Raw genomic sequence first — 20853 nt, forward strand, 5'->3', positions numbered from 1 at the left:
CACCCCCAGGCAGAGAAGATGCTGCAGGACCGATGGCTGCCCCCTTCTACCACCTCCTGCAGGCTTCTCTCTACCCGTACGACCAACTGTACCTGCTGCTGTGCTGGCAGTGCCCGTCTGCCCTCTGCACACCGATAACACGGATAAAAGATGGAGCAGGGAGCGCCCCATCTCACCCAGCACCGCCCCGGGGCCGCCCCACACTCGTCAAATCTCAGCCCAGGAGGAGGAGGCCAGTTTGTTTTCCTCTCGGTTAATGTTCACTGGAACTCCCATGGTTTGTGTAGGAAGAAACACATGGGCGATGCATGAACCTTCCTGATTCTCTGCCTCACCCCCCGAGGGCAGTCAGCAAGCGGCTGTGCGGGGCTCAGGTTAAACCACACCAGGATCCAACGCCTTTATCCGGAGGCTCAGATACAGGGGGGTCACAGGAGAGACCCAGGGGTCTGCGGGGGGATCCAGGGCAGTGGACACAGGCACCAGCGGGGTCCTGGTGGGGATCCACGGGGTCACAGCAGGGACCCGATGACAGCCCCAGCAGCTGACACACAACCCTCAGAGCCGTGGGGGTTCCTGATCCCCCTGAGGAAGAGGAGAAGTCAGCCCCAGCCCAGACCCTCCATGTGCCCTCCCTGGCCAGAGCTGGGCCGAGAAGTGGTGTTTTTTGCACCTCTGTGAGAGCAGAATTAAGAAAGGAAAAAAAAAAAACAAAAACTGCTGCAGAACAGCAGCTGGGAGAGAGAGGGGTGAGGGCCAGCCCTGCAGCCCCCAAGGGCAGTGCAGGAGGGCAGGAGGTGCTGCAGGCAGGCAGCAGCAGTTCCCCTGCGGCCTGTGCAGGGAGAGGCCCCTGGTGGAGCAGGCTGTCCCCCTGCACCCATGGGTCCCCCATGGAGCAGATCTCCACGCTGCAGTCCCCCCATGGCTGGAGGAGCCCCGGGTGGAGCAGGTGGATGTGGCCTGGAGGAGGCTGCGGCCCATGGAGAGCCCCCACAGGAGCAGGCCCCGGGCCGGAGCTGCAGCCATGGAGAGGAGCCCACGCAGGAGCAGGGGGGCTGGGGGGAGCTGCTGCCCACCCGTGGGGGATCCTTGCTGGAGCCGTTTGCTCCTGGGGGATGGACCCTGTGGGACGGAGCCGTGTGGGAGCAGTTCTGGAGGAGCTGCTGCCTGTGGGCAGGCCCCGCAGGCTCAGTTCAGGAAGGATGGCATCCCATGGGACAGACCCCACAGCACAGGGCCAGGGAGTGACCGTGAGGGAGCAGGAGGGGAGACAAAGTGCCATAGACTTTGCACAGCCCCTGAGAGGAGGCTGAAAGAATTTTAGTAGCTAAGATAGGCTAAGGAGCATGTGAGAGGAAGCCTAAAGAATTTTAGTAAAGAAGACAGGTAAGGGACATGTACTATATCTTCTGTTACCTATTGTGCTAAGGAACTGAGGCAGGAAATTCCTCACGAAAACAGTTCCTGATAGAAAACAGGAAACACGTTTCAAGAATCAACTGAAACCGAATCTGCAGTTTGAGCAGAAGCTGAGAAGCTTATGAGTAAGCACTGAGACGAAAGGTCAGCCTGCGGTGACGAGGAAGACTCACTGATCTTCATCCCCACGAACCCTGGCAACCACTACCACAAAACACTGCGCAAGCATGGATAGGAGGAATCGATATAAAGGACTCCCTGACACTAATTTTACTACAAAGCGGGGATAGGTCAAATGTATCAGCAGGCGTCTTCAGAAGCTTCATGCCTATGTAAATCTTCACCACGTGCAACCAAAGGAAGCGCTGCATTGGGGTGCACAAAACTTTAGTGGGACGACCCCGCCCAGTGCTAAATAAACACCCCTACTTTACAATCTTACTGGCTGTGGAGTTTATTTTCTGCACGTCACCCCCATTCCCCTGTTCCCCTGAGACTCTCAAGGGGAGGAGGCAGAAGAGGGTGGATGGGGGTGATGGCGTTTTTGGTTTCTTTCTTTTATTCCTCACTTCCTTACCTTATTAGTAATAGTCAATAAATTTTTCTAATCTCCCTATGCTCTCTGTTTTGCCTGTCATGGTAAGTGTTGAGGGATTTCCCCATCCCGATCTCAACCTTTGAGCCCTTTCCATCATAGTTTCTCCTCTTTCCCTTTGAGGAAGGGGAGTGCCTATGGTGGAGCTTGGCTGCCCACCTGTAAAACCAGCACACCCCCTGACACAGACACACACGAGCCACCATGACACATCACCTGCAAAGCCATTTTTATTATTTTCCGTGTGCTCAATGCTCAAGAAGGTTGGCAGCTCCCTGCGTGGCTGCAGAGGAGCTGCTGGGCTGGCGAGGCTCTTCCTTGCGCCGTCCGCTGCCTCCTGGCATTCCTTGGGTTTGCCACCTGGAGCTGTGCTCCCCTAAAACCACGTGGCACCAACTATTCCACCGAGTGTCCCCAGGGCTGATGTCAGCCAAAATTTGGCACCAACAGGGAGTCCTGCGGCTCCTGCAAGGACAGAAAGAGGCATGATGCTTGGGCTCGTGGGTGAGGGACAGAGCAAGGGACAGAGAGAACCGAGGACTTCTCCTGACCCATGCCAGTTCACCACCATGCAGGGGCTCTGCTCCCTCAGCACGGCCGAGCCCTTCCAGCTCTCCCTTCTGGTAATGACCAGAGCTCCCAAGGGACACAAGCACTCCCGGCAGAAGAGCAGACAAATATCTGCTCAGGCCCAAGTCTTCAGCATGGGGTCCCATATCCCAGCAAGCCCTGAGTCTTCCTTGCACACCAAGGATCTATCACCTCCCCATGGGTTTGGGTGCATAAAGCCAAGGATGCACTGAAGGGCACAGGCTCTGCAGCAAGCCGAGCTCACAACCCTGTTGCTCCTGCATGTGCAACCCTCCAGGCACGGTCCCAGTGCAGCTCAGCACCCCACCACTCACCGAGCCACTGCAGCACGGCCACGATGCTGCCGGCAGCCACTCCTCCGTTGTTGGCTATGGCAGCCGCCGACATCATCTTGGCAGCCGCGGACCCCGCAGCGATGCCGCCTGCCTTAAAGCCCAGCACAGAGACAACTGCCGGGGCACCAAAGAGTGCCAGTCCTGCAGGAGGGACACCGACACATCTGCTACCCGCATGCCAGGTCCCATCCCAAGGGGACGGGGTGTCAGAGCAAAGAGCGGGGGCTGTGGGGCACAGGGTTGGGGACGCGCCATCCCCAGGGAGAAGGGGAAAGGCGTGCAGGGATTCAGCAGTGGCTGGTGACGGGTTCCCCAGCACACCAGAGCCCGGCTGAAGCCTCGCTGGGTGCCCAGCCCACGCATGGGGCAGCCCTCGCCTGTGAGCTCTGCTCACCCACCCCATGACACGGGTGCGCCGTGGCCAAGTCAGGGGCCAGAAACTTACCTACTCCAATGGTGGCCCCCACAATCATTCCTGTAATTACCATGGCTAAGAAAGAAGAAAGAAAAGAAAAAGTCACTCAGAGTGGGCAGAGCTCACCCCCAGGCAGAGAAGATGCTGCAGGACCAATGGCTGCCCCCTTCCACCACCTCCTGCAGGCTTCCCTCCACCCCTAGGACCTACTGTACCTGCTGCTGTGCTTGTAGTGCCCGTCTGTCCTCAGCACACCAATAACACAGATAAAAGATGGCGCAGGGAGCGTCCAGTCCTACCCAGCACCGCTCCGGGGCCACCCCACACTTATCACATCTCGGCACAGGAGGAGGAGGCTGGTTTGTTTTGGTTAATTTCCAGCTTTTTCTCAGGAACTGACATGGTTTCGGTTTCAGTAGGAAAGCCACACGCGTGACGCAGCAGGGTGAGGGCAGCTGCTGAGGTGCTCGGGCAGGCCAGGACGTCCTCAGTTCTCCCTCTGCGAGGAGCCGGGGGAGCTCACACAGCGTGGAGGGGACCCGGGCAGCAGAGCTGACCCCGGCTGCCAAAGGGAGATCCCCTTTTCCTATGTGGCTGTGCTCAGCAACAAAACTGGGCAGGGGAAGGTGAAGGAGGGACCCGATGGCAGCCCTGGCAGCTGAGACACAACCCTGAGAGCCATGAGGGTTCCCGATGCTCCTGAGGAAGAGGAGGAGAAGTCAGCCCCAGCCCAGCCCCCCCATGTGCCCCATTGCCTGGGGGAGCATCACCCCTGGGGCACCCTGAGGGCGAGCAGCCCCCTCAGATCTTGCCTCCCCTTGGACATCCCCTACGGTGCTGGGAGGTTGCGCATGGGGACCCTGCATTTTCTCCCAGCCCAGCGGTGACAGCAGCCCTCGCTTTCTGCCCTGATTTTCCTCCCCACTAAAGAGGGGTTCAGCCCCCAAAAACCCACGGTGGGGTTCCCCTCCCTGCTCCCCCGATCTGCTCGGAGGGTGCCCAGCATTGCGCTGCGCCTCGCTGCCTGGCAGGGGAGGCAGCGGTGACGTAGGGGAAGTGGATTTCTAGGAAATCGGTCCCTTTGGTTTATTTTCCCCGAGTTTCCCTGGGTTAGTCCCGCTGCTTAACCCTTGCTGTGCCCAGCTCTTGCGGCACCCGGGTGCTGAAAAAAGACCCCAAAACCACCTTTTTTCACCACCACCACCCCCCCACGCTCCCCCACGAGCCCTTTCCCCACTCCTTACCCCAGCACTGTGGGTCTGGCTGCCTTCCAGGACGCTGCTCATGCCACCAGTCCGCGGGGACGAAGCGAGTTACGCAGCCCGTGCGCCACCGCAGCTGGTTGAAGGGGACCAAATCCAGTTGCAAGTTGATCTGGTTCCTTTTTACCAGCCCCGGGGACGCACTTTTCTCTCCGGAGGTGCCACCGGGGTCAGCACCAACACCAGGATCCCGGCGTGGGGGTCCCAGCCCAAAAATACATACTTCTTAACATTCCATAACGCCGGCCGACTCCATATGGGCATATGAAGAAGTATGTAGGGTTGGGAGGGAGAGGCGGCAGGGAGAAGCCCCCAGCCCCAGCATCCCCACTGGGGGCCAGCTCCAACCCTCTGGGGAAGCCGGGGACGTGGGGTGAGGGTGCCCAGGGTGCTTCAGGGGATCCCCCCATCAGCTCTGGGACTTGGCAGCCCCCCCTCCTCCTTGCTGCTGCTGTGCTGGGCCAAAATGGATCAGCTGCACCTCCCCAGCACCCTGCACCCCCCCCTGCAGCACCCCGGCACCCTGCGCTGCCCCGGCCCCCTCCCCGCTGCCCACCCTGCTGCAGCCCAGGGTGCCAAAGCAGTATTGTTGGCCCCCTCCCTCTGCAATTTATGGCCAGGTCGGGGGGCACTGCACCACCCTGTACCCCCCCTTTCCTTGCCAGCTCCTTGCAAGGCCAGGAGAAGGATGCAGGGTCCTGGTGCTCTGCACCCCCAAACCACAGCCCGGCACAGCAGGCAGGGGAGGGCCGAGAGGAAATAACTGGTGGGGGGGGTTGGTGGAGGTCCCTGGGGTTGGAGACCATTGAAGGGGTCCTGGGGGGGCTCAGTGGCCCCCACACAGCATGGCCAGAGCAGGGCGATGGAGGGGACGAGTGTCAGAGCAGCCCGTCCGCGCCTTGACCCCGGTGACCTTCCTACCCCTAAACTGGGAGCTGGAGCAGTGCAAAGGCTGGGACCAGTCCCAGGAGGGGGGTGGCTCAACTGGGGAGGGCAAACGAGGGGTGCAGGGGCTGGGGGGGGTCCAGCAGGGCCGTGACTCAGTGCCGTGACCGCCGCAGCTCTGCAAGGAGCCGGTGGGTGCCAAGCAGGCGCCGTCCCCTCTCGCGACACCCGCAGGCAGAGATGAGGCTGCTCGGTGGCCCCCGGAGCCTCCAGCCCTCGCTGCGGGGTGGGGGGCAGCTGCCAGCACGGCCGTGGTGCCCCCCTGATGCTCTGCTGGTGTCCTGGGGCTGCCCCGTGGCTGTCCCCTGGTCTAGGGGAACCTCAGGGACACGGCTTTTGGGATCCCCGTCCCCAGCCTCACGGCAATGCTGGGGCAGAGGGTGTCCGGCTGCAGCAGCACCCCTTTTCCCTCAAAAATTCGACAGAGCGGGTGTCCCGCGGCTGGACACTGCAGAGATGTCCCTGCTTAACCCCTCGGGCTCCACCTGCCCTGCAGCTTTGGGATGTTGGGGCTCCCGCAGGGCTCTTGGGGCGCACTGGGAGCTCTCAGCCCGTGGCTTTGCCCGGCACTGAGCCCCCGCACCCAGGCTGCAGGCGCAGGGCTCTCACATCCCGGCCCCGTCTCGGCTCCAGCCGCCTGGGCTGCCCTTGGGCATTTCTCCCAGCACTGCGGCGTTGAGGTGCCCCGGCCCCGGGGGAACCTTCCCGGCTCCAGCCCACGGCACAGCCCCACAGCCCTCACCCGGGCTCTGCCGGTGACCTTGGAGGGCCGCACGCAGCCCCTCTGGCAGCTCAAAACCATCCTGCCCGGAGCCCCCAGGCCCTGCACCCCTCCGGGAGCAGCTCCCAGCCCCAGGCACGGGGACGAACGGCCCCGCAGGGGTTGGCAGCGGAGCCGGGGGGGTGCCGGGGTGGCCGTGGTGGCTCAGGCGCTCGCACGGCACCGAACAGCCCCAGCCTGGCTATAAAAGGAAGCGACTTTATTCCACGCTCTGCCCCAGCCGCGTGCCCGGCCGCGCTCTGCAGCCGCTCGCTGGCGGCGGCCTGGCCAAGTTTCAGCGCTCAGCATCTGCCCCGGCTCAGCCAGCACGGGGCAAGCCCCCCCCTCGGCCTCTGCAGCTGAGCGGGAGGTGGGCGAGCTGCCAGAGGGAGGTTTTGGGGAGCTCCCCCGGTCCCCAGCTTCACTCGTGGGCACCGCACGCTTTGGGGTTGCAGCTGCATGGTTTGTGGTGCCCTGGTGTGCCCAGCACCCCGCACACGGGGCTGCGAGGTGGGGATCCCTTCCTTCCCATCCCATCCCACCCCAATGCATGGCCAGGGGGTGCCCCACCACCCCCCTCAGCCCCACCACGAGCTCGCTGCCATCCCCACGCCTCCACCTCCACCTGCTCCAAGGCTGGGGGGCTGTGGGGACCCCCAACCCCGCAGCCTCTGCCCTCCCTCAGCCTCTGCCCTCCCTCCCTGCCCGAGCTGCTGCGAGCATCCGAGCGCAGGGGCCGCGAGCAGCAGCGGCATCCCCAGCCCGAGCGGGGCTCAGCTCCAGCCGAGCTCGCTGAAGGTTAAACGCTGGCGGCGGGGAGACCCCCACTGCCTCCCGCAGCCCCCGCGCCCGCCAGCTCCCTGCGGCCACTTACAGTCCTGGAGGTGACACTGGCCGGGGTTGGGCTCCGGTGGCCATGGGGTGCTGCGTCCCCCGGCAGGAGCACGCCGCTTCCCAGCTCGCCTTGACTTTGCCACAGGACTCCTCCAGCTCGTCCGCAGGAGCTTGCAGCATCCTCCAGTTCAGCAGGAGAAGTTCCTCGCCGGGGAGGGAGGGAGGAAGGGAGGGATTTAAGGCAGCCCCTGCCCGGGCTGCGGATGCCTCCGGGTGCAGGTGAAGCCCCTCGGCTCGCTGGGGCACCCCGCAGCCCCCTTCTCCTGTGCCCTATCCTGGGCTCGGTGCCCCCAGCACGTGGCTGATGGATGCGGGGAGGCACCGGGGGTGCTCCCTGCTGCCAAACCTCTCCCTCCCGGTCCGGGCACCGACCACCTCCACCTCCTGCCCCGCATCTCCTGGGTGCACGGCGGGGGTCCCGGAGCACCCGAAACACCTCTCCTGGGCCCAGCAGCAGCTGGGGGGGCTCAAAGGGTGAAACCTGTCACTGCTGCAGCCACACAGCTCCCTGGGGACCCCACGGGCACGGGGACACCCGGCTGCCCTGTGCCACCCACCCACACCCCACGCAGGAGGTTTATAGGGTCCGGCGCAGTGCAGAGGTGCTGCCCACCCCGGGACCCCGCGCCCCCGCATCCCCCCACCCTACCTCTGCGTGCAGCCGGTCCCTGGAACAGGGGGGGACGCGGGGACACACACCTCGTCCTGGCCACCAAAGGGCGAAGGCAGCCAGGCAGCCCCACGGCATCCCTCCCGTGGCGCTCCCCGGCGGCTCCCCGCCTGCCCCAGCGCCCTCCCCGGCCCGGGTGCGCTCTGTTTGCCTGCTATTTTTGGCAGCCTCCTAAGAGCTCCTCTCAGGCTATTAATAATGAGAGTGCGAAATTCGTTTGGCCTCTCCTATATAAGGAAAGGTAGAGGCTTAGAGGCAGCTAAATATACTGGCGCGTGCGGGAGCGAGCGGGGAGGCTTTGGCAGGGAGTGTGGAAAAGGGATTGTTTGAACAATGGAAAGACGGACTCACTCGGAGCACAGGGCCCCGTGCGGACGGACGGAGGGACGGATGGACAGACGGACACAGGGATGGTGCCCGTGGGGCTGGCCAGGCCTGGGGCTGCAGCCCCTGGTACCCCCAGGGACCCTGCTTCTGCAGGACGGCAGCGGGAGCAAGGGGATGTGCCTGCAGCGGGGATGCTGTGGGAGGTCCTGTGCTGAGCCGGACGAATTTTCCCCAGAACATGCAATGAAAAAATCCCATAATGAACCCGCGGGGACAGCAGCACCCCAGGCTCGGTGCCTGGCAGCAGGGACGTGCACTCAGCCACCTTCAAGTCCCGCTGCCACCTCTGGGAGCCCCGGGCTGGGCCAGGCGCTGACCTTGCCCCGGGAGAGCCCGGCTGGAGGAGGGAAAGCAGCAGCAATTCGGGGAATCCTGATGGCAGGAAGGCACGGAGGAGTGGTGCCAAATTCACATGGTCATAACAAGGACAGCACGGGCAGAGGGGTGAGAATATGCGCGGAGAGAGAGAAAAAAAAAAAAACGTGCTCTCCCCCTGAGCTCCATAAAGGGTTCTTCTTTTTTTTTATTTTTTATTTTTTTATTTTTTTAACTCCTCCGAGGCAAGGTGCCGCATGGGGAGGGACGAGCAGGGCTGGGGAGCCCTGGGTTGTGCCTGCAAGGCCCCAATAACAGACCTGGTGCTGCTCCGAGGCTCCTGTGAGGACGGAGACAGCAGGGAAGGGGCACAAGCAGATCCCCCGGGGCACCCCAGAGGGGTCCCAGCACCCCGGAGCCCCCCATGGTGGGTGCCATCTCCCAGGGTGAGTCCCTTTGGGATTACACCAGCAGCTCCAACCCCGGATCCCCCATCCTGAGCTCCCCGTGGTGCTCAGCACCCACTCTTCCCCAAGCACCACGGCTGCATCCCGTCAGGGAAGGTGCTGGAGGCCAGAGGCTGGTGTAGGAAGGAGCAGCCTTGGTATCTCCTTCAAGGACTCCACTAATTAATAAATGTTCCCCTGCTTCGCTCGGAGGAACACCTACCCCTGGTGTAGGTGCAGCTTGAGCCCTGATGCTATTTTGCTTTCCAGTAACAGACCCACACCCCTCTGGATGTTGGAGAACAGCCCCAGGCAGAGCTGTGGCACTGCACCCACGGCCCCTAAAGCATCACCCAGCCCCTGAGGATGAGGAGGGAACTCCCAGCTCCTGCCCAGGGAGGGCAGCGGTTGCGTTAGGACCCATCCCTCAGCTGAAACTAGAGAAAGAAGCAAGGTGAGCAGCAGCAAAACATCTTCCCCGTTTATTTGCAAGAAACGTTTTGTTTAAAAAAAGGTACTTTTAGTCTTGATCCAAGTAACGCTGCAATCAAACGCCGTTAAACCAAAGTTCAGACAGGTTGGGCAGCCCGCTGCTACGCGGAGGAATGAAGAAAAGATTTAAGAGCAAACTATTTTAAAACTAGATCGCGACGTTTGTCTCAAACATCTTCGCAAGTGTTTGAAGTTCATTCGTGTTAAAGAAGAAAATAAAATCAAGCGACTCTGCCGGTTCATCTAACAGATGTCTCAGCTTTTAACTTCCACACATGGGTGACTTGTAGCCAGCGTCTCTAATTGTGAAATCAAAATGCATAGCAATGCAGAAACCTTCCCCGTGCAAGGTCAGAGCGGGACCACGGTGCTTGGGTAACAAATGAGCGATGAGATCGGTGATGCTACGGGGGCGAAGGGTTTTGAACACATTTGCTTTACGTGCACACACCTTGGAAGGGCTGTGTTAATGGGGCACCGAAGCAGCCTGCCCCGTCTCCCGTGCCAGAAGTTGCTGCCTGCAGCTCCGGAGGGTCCCCCCTCGTCCTCTGTAAGTCCTCGTGGTGCTGCAGAGGGATGCTCAGAAGCACCAGGGGTTAACAAGGGGAAGAGGGCTCGGGGAGGGGTGGCACCGAGCCAGAATTATAAAGGGGAGCTCGGGCAGTGCCCCGTCACCAGCCTGCACTCATCACCAGCCTGCACTTGGTGGTGACAAATGGTTAAGGAGGGAGGAAGCCTGTCTTAACCAAAGGGCTCGGGGCAGAGGGGTTGCCACAGCCCACTGCAAAACCTTCACGGAGGCAGACGAGGGCTCTCCTGCTGGTGGTGCAGGCAGCTGCCTAAAGCTCCTCAACCCGAAGGTGTCTCCGAACGGTGCAGTGTGAGAACAAAGCCAACCTCGGCTAAACAAAGGTGCTGGCGAGTAGCAGCTGCACAGCCTTTAATTCTTCCCTCTTCCGTAATAGGAAGCCAGGCTTGCTTGAATGCACGCGCTGCATCTCCTGCGAGGGTTTCTGATCTCTGCAGCACGGAACGCCCGAACCACTGCAAGCAGCGCTGGCTCCCTGCAGAGGGGATTTCCCCAGGACAGACAGGAGCAAGAGACGTGAGACGCACGTGCCCCAGAAACAGCCGAGTCCAACGGCGTGGAGCGATTTCAGGCACGGTCCCAGGACCACATCTGGTTAATCCCTGCAGCCTCCCAACCTCGTTTTCTTGCAGCCTGCTCGTCTCACGTCCAAACGCAGGGCAATGCCTCAGAGGGTGGCGTCACCCAAGGGTTGAGTGTTTGGCCGGGAGAGGGCCGGCAGCGAGGGCTCCAGCCAAGCACTGGGCTGTGACCCTTCAAAGCACAGCAAGGAGAGCAGCGTCCTGCTCTCAGGACATCCCCGTGTGTGGTCTGGGGCAGGCTCCTGGGGAAGGAGCAGTTGTGAGAGCGGGTGCAGGAGGAGCAGCCCGGGCAGGGAATGCTTGGTGCTGCATGCCAGAGAGACACAAACCAGAGGGTGGCCTCGGCTGTGATGCAGGCAAGCAGGAGGCAAACCCCGTCCCGGTGCAGGCAAGAGGGCACGAGGCTGTTGCCCCACTTGGGACTCCTCGGGAGAGTGCCTGGCTCCAGCTCTGGTGCCTGAGGAGAGCTGATTGCCCAGCAAAATAAACTTAGCAGCAGCCACGACTACATTCAGCGAGGGGACGTTCCCTCGCGTTCAATAGTGTTTAATCTTCATCTTGCTCAACACAAATCAGTAGTGCAGCAATATAAATACAACTGAGGAAGTTAAAGCCTTTTGGCTTTCATAGCTCAAAAAAAAAAAAAAGCCAATGAAATGAGTTTCCAGTTTTTAAATTAAACACAAAGAAAGGCAATAAACTGCCCACCCATCCGTGGAGGAGCAGCGGCATCCTTCATGCCAGTAAGAGGTTGATTTCTGCCCGAGGACAGGGGTGCAACTCATGAAAGCAGCACAGTGAGATAAAGAAGCAGGTATGGGAAAGGACCACCGACACCTGGCTCCCAGCAAGGCCTTTCCCAGAGTTCAAGCAGCAGAGAAATACAGCCCCCGGCTGCTGACACTCACCGTGCGGTGCCCCTGGGTACTGAGAATTCCCTTTTCCACTGAGTACAGGACACCAAATGCACTGCGCGCTGTACCGGGAGCACACAGGGCTGTGCAGCTGTAGTGACACGAGGCCACTAAGCTGCCAGCCAGAGGGAAGAGCCAGCTGCTTGGAACTGAAGACACCAAACCCCGTTTGCCTGGGTTGTGCAAGTTTTAAGGAAAAAAAAACCCTGCATGGCATTTCATAACTGGGATACAGTTGTTGTCCAGACTCATGGAGGGCTTAGGGACCAACAGAAAATGCTGCTGAACTACACCTCATGGCTTTGGGATTAAGTCAGCCATTAAGCAAGTGTACCAAAGGCGAGTGTCCCACCCCTGCTCTGGTATCCAACAGGACAGCTTGCTGCAGGAGGGGGGCTCCCAGCCTAGCTAATTACCACAGGCAGGTCAGCTTTTCCACCTCTGAACAGCCACTGCATCAACACTCCCAGGGAGAAAAGCCTAACAGTTATTTAGAACGGCTACAAAACCCTCTCCCCTACTGCAAGCTGATGGATTGTGACCATAGCGTTTAGGTTCCTCCTACTCTATGCTCCAAAAGCAGCCAGTGTATGTGAAAGGACAAATCTAAATTAAAATAGTGCTTAAACCATTAGGGAAGGTGGGAGTAAAAGAAAACAGAACTGTCTGACAGCAGGAGTAGTTTGTGGCGGGCTATTGGAGCCGGGAGGGAGCTCAGAGCACAGCCTTGACCTTCCTTCTTCAAAGAGCTTCCAAGGCAGGTGACCTGGAAGTCCACAGGTGTCTCCCTGCTGCAGTCTGAGGTGGGCGAGGAGGGTCCTGCACATTCACAGTTGCTCCAAGTGGTTCTGTCCTGCCGCGCTCCAGATGCCAGCTCTGTCTTTTCTGACGCTTCATCTGCGGTTCACAGTTGTCTTCTCCCTTTGATTTCCCTTGGAGTTCAAATTCAAGTACAACCAGTTTTAACTGAATGAAAAGAAACCCGCAAAAACAGAGTTATTTTCTGTGAAACAAGTTAGCAGCTGTTGTCCTAACCAAACTGGCCTCCAAAGGCCCTTGCAGAATAGGGACGGGAGTGGCCTTCTCTTTCCCACTGAGCTCCAGCAAAAGGCCACCTAAAGGGAGCTATAGGATTTCCTCCCTCTGGTTCTTGGGTTTTAGTGTCACTTGTCCATTGCGCAAGGAGCCGTTCTGGCTACGGAGCAGCTTCCCTTTCTCACGGTCAGGCCACGTGAAGATGGCTTCATCGCTGTCCAGTTCAGACTCGGAGTGCATCAGGCTAGTGTTGAGGACCTGGGCTTTCTGTCTGCCACCTTTGAAGGAGAGAGATTCCCAGGTTAAAACAACCTTTACCACTGGTCAAACACCACAATTTAACTCCATTCCCCTTCTAAGAGTCACGTTCTTGTCACGTCAAGGGGGCAGCTTGATCAGACTTCCCTGTGTCCGTCACTATTCCCTCAAATGCTGAACCCAAAGATGAAGTGATCCTGCTTCAGATACCCTGGTGTGACAGAGGTCACACAGACATTTCCAGATAGTGCACAGCACAACAAATGGGTAGGGAAACAAATAACATTACCAGAAGGGGCTGTGAGGAGAACTCGTGGGATCTCTGTCTCCCTGACCTTGCTTGAGGGCATTGTCTAGAAAGCTCTCTGAGGGCTAACGGCTCTGGTAAAGAGAACACGCAGGTGTGCAAGAAAAGATTGCTGCATTCTTACCACCCTCCCTACTCTCATCTCGCTCCTCTTTCCTGCAAAGGGAGGGAAATAAATTAACGGGCTGAATTTAGATTAATGCACAAGGACAGGAGAGAGACGTTTACTGATATTGTCAGCTGTGGAAATATTTAAATTTAGCTTTTCCTTAATGGAGAAATGCAACATTTCCCCTGGTATCAGAACGCTCCCTGGACGTATCTAGCAGGCAAAAAGACTTTAGTCAGCAGCCAGCCTTGGAAGAGGCAGGATGAGTTTAGTTACCAGAAAGCAAATGGTGGAGGCACATTTGCTACCGACTGCAGAACAATGAGCCCTTTATTTAACAGTGGGGCTCTTCTGTGCGGGGTGACAGATGGTCAGATTAAAGCAGTTGGGTGCAAAGGGAGGGAAATCCACCCGTTTTTTCTTCATGCAGTTGGGATGGCCCAGTTCTCAGAGGAATTATCTGCTCAGCTCTGTCACTGCAATGCCCTCCACTGCTGTCGTTAGGCACTGTTCACCTTCCTGGAACACCACTAAACGGGATAATACTAGGATAAGCAATTATTTTCCTCTAGCAAACAAGGACCAGGGACTATTTTCCACGTGCAGTTAATTAGAATGGCTACAAAACCCTCTCCCCTACCTACAACCCCTCCTCTTAAAAACAGGACTAAACTCTTACTCTAAAGGCTTATTTCAGCAGCTGAAGCACTGCCCAAGCATTTGGTGGGGCTGTGCTTTGTGTATACTCTCCCACTTCTCCCTCCTCTCCTGGTCAATCAGCAGGTGACAATGGCTCAGTTCAGGTATCAGATACAATCGCAGCAAAAACACTCCAGCCTGAAATAACTCAGTGATCTTTGCAAAGCACCTGACAAGCCCTCTCTAGGACAGCAATGCAGCACGAAAGTGCTGGCTAAGAACACTGAAGACAAGCGATTGCCTTTCTGGAATGGGCCGATGGGCTGGTAACCACATAGAGCACTGGGGACTTCGTTGGTCTCTCCCCTGAGATAGGCATCTGCTTCTACGAAAAATTAAAGGATGAGCTAAAATGTGAAACTTTCAGAGCCTTGTGCCCAGAAGGACAAAAATGGACACGTTTAAGAACAAGTAATTTGGGGTGGGAGAATATTGGGGCAGAAATGAACACCAGTCTCTTCAGGCCACCAAGAATTTTCATGTTGCTTGGTGAAATGCTTAATAACACTGAATTCATGCTTAGCTGAAAAGCCTTGCCAAGGAATTGCATACTGGCAGGAAGCAAACTGACTAAAACAGAGTACCAGGACTAAATGAAAAGCTTCAGAGCAAGAGAAGCTACAGTCAACGCTCAGTTTTGGACTTCTTGGATCAGGCCAGTCTCTGAACTGCTTACATTTATCTCCTTTGTGACAGAAAGTGGAAACATCAAGACTATACCAATTTCAGCCCCAATTTTTAAACCAAGGAGTTAGATAACGACTAAATACCCTGTCTACTGATCAGAAACAAGCTCTTAGATCTTCTGAGACTCGTCTGTCAGTACCTAACATCATGTTTGTTTCACTCTGTGATTTTTAATTCCACTGAGGAAGAGTGTTCTTAGTCAGCATTCTGGAAATGCTGAGCTCTTCCCTCTCATGTTTTACCTGCTTTGGGATTTGGTTTTAACTCCAGGCTTTCTTGATCCGTTGCATCCAAAATCTTATATTTGCTTTTTCTTTTGGATTTTCCTTTTCGTCTAAGAAGAAAAAGGAAGAATTAAGAGGCAGTTTATTTCAAAAAAAAAAGGCATAAGAAAAAAAACACCAATCTTCAAAGTACTTGCTTATTTCCGATTATGTTAATAACAGAAAGCAAAACATTAAAAACACTGCTTTTAGTTGCACATTTACAGGCTAATCCAAGTCTCACTTCTTAACTGAACCCAGAGTTTTAGGACGCAGTGTTTCAGTTCAAACACCAAGTGACAAAAACTAACATCACAGGGCTAAGCAGCCAACCTGCTGGGACTATGGGTTTCAATCTCTTTCACCTCCTAATGCAGCTACTTGGCTCTGAAGCACAGACACAGAGAAGGTTATGACCTCAGTCCCACCTCTTGCAACAGCAGATCACCATCCAGGATAAGATTCCAAAGGCAACCACAATGAGGAACGATGCAATGATCACATACAGCACACTCCACTCTGAAAGCAAAACACCGCAGAGATAAAGACGATTTGGCAACTCACGCAGTTGAGAGCACGCTCTTTAGCTGGCTGCTCTCAAGAAAGAAAAAAAGAAAGGCCTGACCCTTTGCAGAAGTTACTATCTATCACTGGCGGGATCACTAACTCACCTACAGAAGCCAAAGGCTTAAGATCCAGTGTGCAGATCCACTGCACAAGGTGTTTTTTTTTCTTTTTTTTTTCTTTCTATTTTTTTTTCCTAAAAGGCTTTTTTCAATGCGCGTTGTTTTTCAAAATTTGCTTTCCTGTGACAGGAAAGCCCTTACAGGGTCACAGCAGAAAAGGGGCACGATTTATACACAGAGAAGGGACTCAACTCTTAGTGAGTGCTCTCCATAAGGTTCTGAAGAGGAGACACTTTCCTATCAAATATTTCCTGCCCAAAAGATAAGGTTAGTGTGACCAGGACAGGAACCATCTCCTCATGTGAGCATGATGTCAGAGATACTGGGAGAAAGCAGGTAGCTGTTACTCAGCACACCTCAGGCTTCACTTTTTGCCTCCTAAAGGTGAACACCAGGGAGATTTCACATACCACAGTTGCTTTCGCCATCCCCCATCTGCACCCTGATGAGGTTCTCCATCCAGAACGGGTCGCAGACACAGCGCTTGGTGAAGGAGTCACAGCGGCCGTGCTCAGAGCAATTCAGCTGACACGCTAGGGACCAAAACCAGCAAGGTGAACTAAATGACTCACACATGAGGCAAAAATGGGGTAACAGAGTTCAATATGACCAATTGCAGAGAAGTCTGAAAACTCCTGCTTCACAAGCAACGTAGCACACCACACAACATGCTAAGAAAATTTCGCCTAGTAAGATCATGATTGTGATGTAAAAGTCTCTGAATTTGTATATTTGTTAAGTAAATGTTTTTAAAAAAGGTTTTGACTTTCAAACTCAAAGCCAGTCTGTGAGACAGACTACAAGAAACAGATTCTTTAAAGTGATCATGAATCACAGCATGAAAACAGAACTGGCCTTTAAAAACTTAGAGTTTTGTGACCTTCAAAAGCCAATCAAAGTGTTATTCCATTAACACTGTAGTTTAGTTTCAAAAGTAACAATCTGCTTTTGATCTTCTGAATTCCCATCTTCCCAGCAACATTACAAGTGACATTTGTACGTTACACAAGATAAATAGTGACTAGTCGTAAGCAACTGGTAAATAATTGATTGATTAATTCGTAGTCTAATGGATTTACTTTACTGCTTCCAATTTAGTAAGATATAAAAGCTACCAGAGTGTGTGTGTATGCACACAGAGGTGTGTTTAGCACAGATGAAGGCCCATATTCTTGCAAATGTCTAAGACAAGGGGAAAAAACATTAGCTCACACAACAGCAACTCTTACTTACTGACTGTGTTAATTTCTAGTGCCCGGAAGATGAGGAAGTCTGACTGCTGTTTCCGTAGTTCATTTTTTAGTGTCCAGGCTACCTCTCGTCCTTTGAATATCTGGTGGGGAGGCTGGTTCTGTACAAAAAACACCATCTTCGTGCTGGAAGTCAGACAAAAAAAAGATTATCTGCTACTTCTCCAAACATCAGGCAGAGAACCATTCTCCCCTCTCTGTCTTTAGAGGGGCTTGCTCAGAATCTCAAATTTACCTCAAAGTCAAACTTCTGGCTCTCTCTTGAAAGCAATGGTAAGCCTGGTCACACAGTAGGTGTCCCTTTAGGACATTAGATCTGAACAAACTTTGAAAGCTAGGGCTGGACTGTTCTTTAGTTTGATAATGGTTTTGTCAAGTCTAGTTTCAAACATCTCCAAGCATATCTTTGTAGGTTCACACTAAATATGGAATTACCCAAACTTTCTGGTCTTCCCATTTTCATAATCTCCTCCCTCACTCTGTGATCCTTAGACCTTATGACCCATGGAAGTCATGGGCTCATTTAACTGTTCTGCACAGAATTCCAACAACAGAGAAAATAACAAGAATTACAATCTTTTGCAAAGCTTACTTTAAATGCAGGGTTAGAGACAGAAAAAAAAAAAAACCACCACAGTACTGGTACAGAGGTTGCTGCGCTCTCCATCTTTAAATGCATGAATTTTATAATAGAAGAACCTGCTCCCCTAGGCTTGCAAGCCTTGCAGAGCTCTGGGTATCCTTCAGATTCACAAAGGGATAACTGAATGTTTTAGGTTTATTATTACCACTGATCTTATGAGTGAGTCAACAGCAGCTGGGGGAAAAAGATCTTTTTAAAAAGTACAAGTTACTTTGATAGTTGAGGCAAAAATGTGATGTTAAAGCCATCTGTCAGAAAATAACCTCTGCTCTTTTATCACACTTCCCACTCTTTTGTCTACTTAATAAACATAGATGAAGTGTTAATTGCAAGAATCCCTTACTTGTCTTTTTCAGTGGAAGAACAGTGGCAACTGGTCTGGTCATGGCAGAGATAGAAAGGTAATACTGAAAACAGAAAGTGCTGGCTCTTCTGTTCTGAGCTCTTTAGGTTTGCACGGACAATGAATTCTGATTTTACTGCTACAGCAGGCAACACAGGCATGAAGGAATCAATACATTATTGAACTCAGAAAAGTCTGAAGCATAACTGCAGACTTATTTCTGGCTTGCTGCATGATTTTAAACACGTCACAATTTTTTTTTCCTCAGTGCTTCATTTACCTTAATTTTTAGTAAAAGTGGAGTAGTTTTAAGTGTGTAATACTGCGCTTATTTCAACAGATTATCACCCTGTCCTTGATAATTTAGTTGCCATGCCCTCAAATTCACATTCAGGCATCCTCAAATATACCTATGGTAATGATGAACTGCTTTAAGTACATAGATATGTACTAAAAAGACATTTCAGAACTAGTTGCTGAAGTTTTCTGCAAAATTGTGAATTTCCCAGACCAATCATTTCTACAGAGGTGAAAAGCTGAATTTAACCAGGTACTTTAATGCCAAAGCAGCATCAACAGGATCCAGCTGGGCTGAACCATCCTCTGTATGCCTTGCTGGTTACTCTGCTTGAAGTTGAGCAGGTCCAGGCAGGCAACAGGACCCTGGCCTACAGCCCTGTCTATATGCAGATTTCCAGTTGTTTAGAAGAGACCAGCTGTAGTTTATTTTAAGCTACGTCACAACCCAAACCAAGTTTTTGTTTTCTGTTCAAACAACAATTACAGTGGTTTCCAACGTTTCATTTTACATTCGAGTTGTGCAGGCAGTAAAGCCAATATAAAACTACAAAGCTGGCATGCAAAGCTACTGCTAAGGGCATTGCTGCACCAGCTCTGTGCACTGCTCTCGTGTGGCATCAACCTTTCACTGAGCTACTCCTTTATCAAGCCCCATTATTTGTCCAGTTATAAATCAGTTGTAGAACCTCCTTCAGACAGCCCTCACAATCCTCATAAACAAAGGAGATTAGTTCTTATTTTACAGATCTGTGGGGCAAAGGCATTAACAGCAGAGAAGAGCTCTGAGGACAATGCACCATCTCCAGATGGAAAAGATAGCCAAGACCTGCTTGGCAACATGCCTCCTCTGACCTAAGCAAGCAGGAATATCAATTTCAAGCAACATCTTTGCATGTTCTGATTATCCAATCTGCTTCCCAAGAGAAAACAGCCCTTTGTTTACTGAACCCTTAAGCATTCCCCCTCCTTGTACATTCACGGACAAACCCTACCTTTGCTCAGTGTATGGCTGGATCTTTTGCACGGTGATGTCTGAGTCGAGGACCCCCAGCAGAACCCCTATTTGTCGGATGAACATCCCCTTCTGCCTCTCTGTCAGCTGGCTGACGTTAACATCCAGAATGATCTCCACAAGGTTATTTTTCCTAGGATCTAGTGAGAAATAGATGACATAAATAGAAGTTCTAAAGATCTGTATTAACAGTCTGGGTACAAGTCAGGCTTCTGGCATCTTTCCAAAAGGTTTCTGCTTTGAACACAAAAGTACAGAATCTTGCTGTAGGGAGGGATACAGTTCTATGACCATCACAGCTAATTCTAAATGGCAAGAGCCAGCCTCCAAGAACCACATAAAAATATGATTATTTCCCCTAGAACTTTTGATGTTTGATATTATAGAGCTGTGTCTACAGTACATTCTTAGCACAGTACACTAACTGTGTAATCATATCTACGATATGTTTCTGTTATACACTGTCTCCAGAAAAACAGAGGGCTTGCTAATACACTGTAGGCAAATGTGGTACAGCACAGAAACAGACTCACCCGGCTTGACTTCCACTGTGGTCCGTTCTACATCACTCTCTCCTTTGGCATCTGTAACTCTGAGATGGAATGTGTAGGTCCCTTCTACCAGATTGGATAGAAGAAGGATGGGATGATGGTCTGAATTATTTAAGACTTCCTGGAAGGCAGAGCAAAAAAAAGATTAGGAAACCAAGCCACAAACTAGCATGATATATCACCATATTTAAGGATATCACTAAAAGGTAATGGGTGAATTGATCACCTTTTTATTTCCTCAGAAGTTGCCTCTCACTGACTTCTATGATGCTGCAGATTGCCATTCAAACAAGAAAACTCACCCCAGCTGCAGGGCTCCCCTCATCCCGGGTCCACAGGTAGCTGACAATTCCCTTATCATCAGAGGATTTTGATCCATCCAGTTCAGCTGTATTTGTAGGTAAGGTGATGACAACATTTCCCGCAATCTTTGCAACAGGTGGCTTGTTTATCTCTAAGCAACAGAAATAAAGCAGTTGGAAAATCTGGTAATGCCCAATGAAAAACCTGCTGCCTTAGACCTCTACTGCAACCCAGAAATACTTATCTAACCCTGGGGGAGAGAAGGGCAATTATATGCTGTGGGATTTAGCTGAAGACACTATTCTTCCAGAGAAGGGTAGACCCCAACTTACAGAAGGCTATTTCAGTGCTCTGCGCATTATTCTTCACCCATTCCTGCTAAGCTCACCTCTACTCAAACAGAACCTGGGTTTTAGGCAGCTCTGTGTGTGGCTGGACATACCTTCTTTGACAATAACGTTGACCGAGCTTTGGCTCTGCAAGTTCCTCTCATCTTTAACTGTCAGAGTAAACTCATACGTCCCAACTTGAAGGCCTGTTACAGTGGCAATGCTGCTGTTTGCATTCTCCAGCTTGACACCATCTGGGCCCCTAAACAAAGTACACAAGGATGAGTTTAAACTTTGTACAGATTGTTGGAGATAGCCTCACAACAAACATGAGGCTCAAGCAGAATTTATGGAGATGCAAGCAGACAGCTGCCTGGAAATAAAATGTCCATGACAAAAAGCAAAATTATTTTCTTCAGTTACAGCAAGAAAATCAAAGAAGTGCAGCATTCAGAACAAGGACTACAC

General features: G+C 53.4%; 2 protein-coding genes across 2 annotated transcripts in view; both read right to left on the reverse strand.

The window, feature by feature from the left end:
* Positions 1-2226: 2226 nt before the first annotated feature.
* LOC101796567 (interferon alpha-inducible protein 27, mitochondrial-like) lies at positions 2227-4693 on the reverse strand. Its single transcript, XM_038167419.2, has 5 exons — positions 4600-4693; positions 3571-4054; positions 3386-3430; positions 2920-3081; positions 2227-2479 (listed from the first exon to the last, which is right to left on the reverse strand). The coding sequence occupies exons 3-5, from the start codon at positions 3426-3428 to the stop codon at positions 2391-2393; spliced, it is 294 nt and encodes a 97-aa protein (XP_038023347.2). The 5' UTR covers positions 3429-3430; positions 3571-4054; positions 4600-4693; the 3' UTR covers positions 2227-2390.
* Positions 4694-9489: 4796 nt separating this feature from the next.
* Positions 9490-20853, reverse strand: part of KIAA0319L (KIAA0319 like) — a 32281-nt gene continuing 20917 nt past the window's right edge. Inside the window, exons 13-21 of the mRNA XM_027443700.3 lie at positions 20499-20647; positions 20056-20207; positions 19736-19874; positions 19183-19342; positions 16888-17030; positions 16065-16187; positions 15397-15487; positions 14948-15039; positions 9490-12923 (exon numbers count right to left, since the gene is read on the reverse strand). Coding sequence (XP_027299501.3) covers positions 12736-12923; positions 14948-15039; positions 15397-15487; positions 16065-16187; positions 16888-17030; positions 19183-19342; positions 19736-19874; positions 20056-20207; positions 20499-20647 — 1237 coding nt within the window. The 3' untranslated portion in view covers positions 9490-12735. The remainder of the gene's footprint in view (positions 12924-14947; positions 15040-15396; positions 15488-16064; positions 16188-16887; positions 17031-19182; positions 19343-19735; positions 19875-20055; positions 20208-20498; positions 20648-20853) is intronic.

This window comes from Anas platyrhynchos, chromosome 24, assembly GCF_047663525.1.
Source record: "Anas platyrhynchos isolate ZD024472 breed Pekin duck chromosome 24, IASCAAS_PekinDuck_T2T, whole genome shotgun sequence".
Classification (NCBI taxonomy): Eukaryota; Metazoa; Chordata; class Aves; order Anseriformes; family Anatidae; genus Anas; species Anas platyrhynchos.